The sequence below is a fragment of the Miscanthus floridulus genome, chromosome 4 (genome assembly GCF_019320115.1).
Source record: "Miscanthus floridulus cultivar M001 chromosome 4, ASM1932011v1, whole genome shotgun sequence".
Classification (NCBI taxonomy): domain Eukaryota; kingdom Viridiplantae; phylum Streptophyta; class Magnoliopsida; order Poales; family Poaceae; genus Miscanthus; species Miscanthus floridulus.
This window is the reverse complement of record NC_089583.1, coordinates 2,747,403-2,752,010: the sequence shown is the minus strand read 5'-3', so window position 1 is coordinate 2,752,010 and position 4,608 is coordinate 2,747,403. Positions and strand designations below refer to the sequence as shown.

The window sequence follows — 4,608 nt, the reverse complement described above, 5'->3', positions numbered from 1 at the left end:
GTGGATTGCTCCGGGGGACGAGTCGGAGCCGAGGCCGCGCGACGGTTACGTGGTGAGCTTCGTCGTCTTCCACGAGCGAGGCTTCGGGTCGCCGGCGGATAGCTTCATGCGGGCACTCCCGCACTACTATGGCGTGGAGCTGCACAATTTCAGCCCCAACTCCATCGCGCAGGCGGCCATCTTCGTCGCCGTCTGCGAGGGGTATCTAGGGATCGCTCCCCACTGGGAGTTGTGGCTCCATTTGTTCCGAGCGACGTTCACCTCCAAGCCGGGGGGAACGAGGGGGGCTCGGAAGGCGCAGAGGGCCGGCGGCTGCACCCTCCACGTGCGCCAAGACCGGCAGTCCCTCTACATCCCGGCCCAGCTGTCGACGTCCAACCGTCGTTGGTATGACGGCTGGTTCTACCTCCGCAACGACGGCGGAGGACTTCCCCCTTATACCAGGCGGGTTGTAGAGAGTCAACCGGAGAAATGGGGGTACGGCGTCATCAAGGTCGACCAGCCTAGGCTGGAACCGCTCTTGAGGGCCTTGGGGAAGCTGCGTGACTGCGGCCTTTCGGCGGCCGTGGTCGTGGCGGCCTTTCACCGCCGGAGGGTGTTGCCGCTAATGGCCCGGCGACGGCGGTTGTTCGAGATGACGCCGAGCGACCTGGTCGCCGGTATCAAGATGTCCGCCCTTCGCCCTTACCGATGACGAGACCCTGCGTCGGGTGAGGGAGGCGGTAGACGGGAGGCCGAGGCTCGAGGACTTAATGCCGTTCCCGATGCGCCCGTCGCGGGGGTATGTCTCGCTGGTAAGTTGGATGTTGTCGAGGCTTTCGCGTCCTTCTTGTTTTTCGCCTTTTTGGTCTGTTGTCTTACTTCGTCGCTCTCACAGGGGATAAGAGACGTGCGAGGCTCCCCGCCGCCCGTTCCTGAGGACGCCCGGCGGCGATCCGTGAACAGGGCGCGTGCCGAGGAGGAGAAGAAGAAGAAAGATGCCCAGGAGGCGAAGCGCACGAAGAAGATCCTCGCGCGCGAAAAGCTGGACGCCCGTCGCCGGCGCCAGAGGCTCGACGGTCTCCCTTTGGAGCCGTCTCCCTCGCCGTCGGTGTCGGATTCTTCGAGCGACGGCGGTGGGTGCGAGGTGGGGACGGCCTGCCTGGAACACCTCCCTGACATCAGGGAGATGGTTCCCGGGGCGCCGGCAAGGAGCCTGACGCCCCTAGGAGAAGGAGGAGGTGTCCCGGGGCCAGTGGTGGCCCGTCCCGGCGCCGAGGCCGGCACACCCGAGGCGCGGGTGTCGGAAGAGCGTGCCGTCGACCCGATGGGTTCGACGGTGGAGGTTGAGCGGGTGACGGTGGGGGCGACCCCATTATCTCCGCGAAGGGTCGAGGAGGTGCCGGGGTCCGACGGGGTCCAGCTGGCGCTGGTGGACACCGAGGCCGCGTTGCTGCCACCACCGCCGCCGTTGCAGAGGAGGCGGACGGTGTCGAAGCGGTTGCATCCCCGTTCGCGGTAAGCGTCTTTCCTGGCGGAGTCCGCTTCTTGTTTGCCCCTTGGTTGCATGCTGACCTTGGGAGTGTCTTTTCTTGCAGCCAGACGCTTCTGGTGGGAGACCCTCCCTTGGCGCCCCGTAAGGCGCTCAAGGTGAACGTTAGCTCCTCCGCCCATCAGGCAGCGGAGGCGCAGGCTGACGCGCAGCGTGGCGCGGGATCGGGTGAGGCCGTTTTGGAGGAGGCGGCTGCCCGGGAACAGGGGGCCGAGGCGGCCGCGGAGCGAGTGGAGGAGGAGGCCGCCCAGGAACAGGGGGCCGAGGCGGCCGCGAAGGAGGCTGGGGCGTCTGCTATTGCCGAGGCCACTGAGGGCGAGGCCGTAGCCCCCAAGACCTCCGATGTCAGGGCGGTGGACACCGAGGCCATCAAGGTAGAGACGGCGGAGGCCAGAGCCCTCGGGTCCGTCGAGACCGAGGCGATGGAGGTGGAGACGGGGCAAATTTTGGCGCCGCCCCTGGTTCAGACAATCTCGTCTGATGATTCCTCCCAAGGGAAGGAGGCGGCGGACGTCGAGGCGGCCAGTACCGCGGAGCAACAAGTCCCAGATCCTGCCGAGGGGAGTTCGGCCCTTGTTCCGCTACGGCCCGAGCCCCGTGGGTGGAACTTCCCGCGTGTTTTCTGGCGGGACCAGGCTGATCCCGAGGGGGAGCCTGTGTTCGCCCTTGAGGACGTCGCCGAGGGGGGGCGTTGGGATACCCTCGAGGAGTATCGCCGATTGGCCGTGCGGTCGTTGCAGACAGCGATGACTGTCATGGAAAGGGACTTGCCTGGTGTCACTCGGGTGAGTACTTTCCCCTCTCGTGCCGCGTTGTTTTCTCTCCGAGCCCGCTTGCAGTGTTTTGACGTGTGTTTTTTGTTTTGCCTCCTTAGGAGCTCGAGACCCGATCCCTTGGGAAATCGGTGTTCCTGCGAAATGAGAGGGATATCTGGGACCAGCTCCGGCGCCAGAAGGGCTTGCTTGCCGACGCCCAGGGACTATTGTCGGCGCGGAGTGCGGAAGTGGAGGACCTCCGCCTTCGTTGTGCCGACATTCAGGCGGAGTTGGCCATGGCTAAGGAGCAGTCCGCCCCTCTGGTGGCCAAGATCAAGGAACTGGAGGAGGAGCGAGACTCCTTCAGGCTTCGGGCCCAAGAAGCGACGGCCTCTGCGAAGGCTACAGCCGGGCAGCTGGGTGCGGAGCAGCGCGAGCATCAGGCGACAAAAGTCGCCCTGGCAGAGGCTACCAAGGCGGCCGAGGCCTCTCGGGTCGAGGTCTCAGCCTGGAAGGGCAAGGCCGAGGGTAAGTTCCGCTGAACCATGTTCCTCGTTCCATTTGCTCTTTTTGTCCTGGTTCGCGCTTGACTCCTGACCCCTTGCTGCGACGTAGGTCTGGAGAAAGAGGCCTCCCAGGCGGCTGAGGCCTCCGTCGCGGCGCAAGCAGCGCTGGATGCCGAGGTCCGGGAGCACGAGGCGCTGCGCAGCGCTGTCCGGTCTGCCTGCGAGGCTCTGGACATCGAGGAGGTCCAATCAGCTAGCTCCCTTGGGAGCCGCCTCATCGCGTTGAGCGGCCACGTCCGCGAGAGACTCCGAGGGGCGTTGCACACGGGTGTCAAGCGCGCCCTGGCCGTCGTCTCCTCGCACTACGCCATCAACCTCGAGGCTGTCAGCGACGGCTACGTGTTGCCAGAAGATGACGAGGAGGCTGATGCAGAGGTCGTGAGGCTGTTGGAGGCGGCCGAGGCACCTGGCACCGCGTTGGCCAAGCTGTTCGAAGAAGAGGTGGTCCCTCCCGCGCCAGCCGCCGATCCTTGAGCTTTGACCTGGGCCAAAAGGGGCCATGTAACCGAATCGAGTTAGTTGCCGAATCGTGACGTTTTTTTTGTGGCCGTCGAGGCCCTTAAAGTGTTTGCGTATGTGTGCTTCTTAACCGTTTTCCATTTTATTTCTAAGTTCGTGCCCTCTGTCCCGATCGCGAAGAAATCCCTCGGAACCTAAGCCGTCCTTCGGCGAAGGGCGGTGAGGGAGCTGCCGTAGCCCAGAGGCGTAGGCCGTTCTCACAACTCAGCCGGCCCTTTGGCCTCTAGACAGGCTTTTGGTCTTTGGGTTTCTTGCGAAGGTCCCGTCGGAGCGCGAGAGAGTTTGGTGTGGAAATTTTCGGAAAAACGGTTGAGAAATGGTGTCCGGGACTTAGGGGGGTTCCCCCTTTTTAGCCCCCGAGGGAGGCTCGACTTTGCAGAGGCAGAGCCGAGTCTCCCTTATTGCGTTATAGTGACGTCGAGCCCCTATCGATAGATAACCTCTCTGCAAAGAACTTCCTCGGAACCTAAGCTGTCCTTTGGGCGAAACGGTGGTGAGGGAGCTGCCGTAGCCCAGAGGCATAGGCCGTTCTCACGACTCGGCCGGCCTTTTCGCCCTTGAGACGATCTTTCGGTCCTTGGGTTCTATACAGCCGATTTGTCTATAAGGGGGTTCCTCGAAAGATTATAACAATTTAAAGAACGCTTCTTTATTCATTTCGAGAAACAATGTAAACAACGTTTGGAAATTTAAGGGTAGAAACGACGTAGCTGTTCTATGTTCCAAGCGTTGGTGAAGATTTCGCCCTTCTCGTTGGCTAACTTGTAGGTCCCGGGCTTCAGCACTTGAGCGACGATATACGGCCCCTCCCAGGGTGGGGTCAGCTTGTGGCGGCCCTTGTTGCTCTGCCTCAGTCTCAGCACTAGGTCGCCCACCTTCAGGTCCCGGCTTTGGACGCGCCGGGCTTGGTAGCGTCGTAGGGCTTGCTGATACCTGGCTGAGTGTAGTAGCGCGACGTCGCGGGCCTCCTCCAGTTGGTAGAGGGCGTCTTCGCGGGCAGTGCGGTTTGCTTTGCTCGTTGTACGCCTGTAGCCTCGGGGAGCCATATTCTAAGTCAGTGGGGAGGATGGCCTCGGCTCCATAGACCAGGAAGAACGGTGTGAATCCCGTGGCTCGGCTCGGGGTATTTCTTAGGCTCCAGATGACTGACGGGAGTTCGGCAAGCCATTTCTTGCCAAACTTCTTCAACTGGTCGAATATTCTTGGCTTAAGGCCTCGTAGGATCATGCCGTTGGCA

General features: G+C 62.5%; 1 protein-coding gene across 1 annotated transcript; it reads left to right on the top strand.

Moving 5' to 3' along the window:
• The first annotated feature begins 2,058 nt into the window (after nt 1–2,058).
• On the top strand, nt 2,059–4,292 carry LOC136550788 (uncharacterized). The gene is made up of 3 exons (XM_066542377.1): nt 2,059–2,316; nt 2,406–2,814; nt 2,902–4,292. Exons 1-3 carry the CDS (start codon nt 2,278–2,280, stop codon nt 3,324–3,326), a joined length of 873 nt encoding a protein of 290 aa, XP_066398474.1. The 5' UTR covers nt 2,059–2,277; the 3' UTR covers nt 3,327–4,292.
• The last annotated feature ends 316 nt before the right edge of the window (nt 4,293–4,608 follow it).

What these genes read in the sequence shown, in the direction of transcription:
- LOC136550788 (XM_066542377.1), top strand. Translation starts at nt 2,278, where the DNA reads ATGACTGTCATGGAAAGGGACTTGCCTGGTGTCACTCGG. An exon ending in ACTTGCCTGGTGTCACTCGG is followed by an intron (nt 2,317 to 2,405) that starts GTGAGTACTTTC and finishes TTGCCTCCTTAG; the next exon opens with GAGCTCGAGACCCGATCCCT. An exon ending in CTGGAAGGGCAAGGCCGAGG is followed by an intron (nt 2,815 to 2,901) that starts GTAAGTTCCGCT and finishes GCTGCGACGTAG; the next exon opens with GTCTGGAGAAAGAGGCCTCC.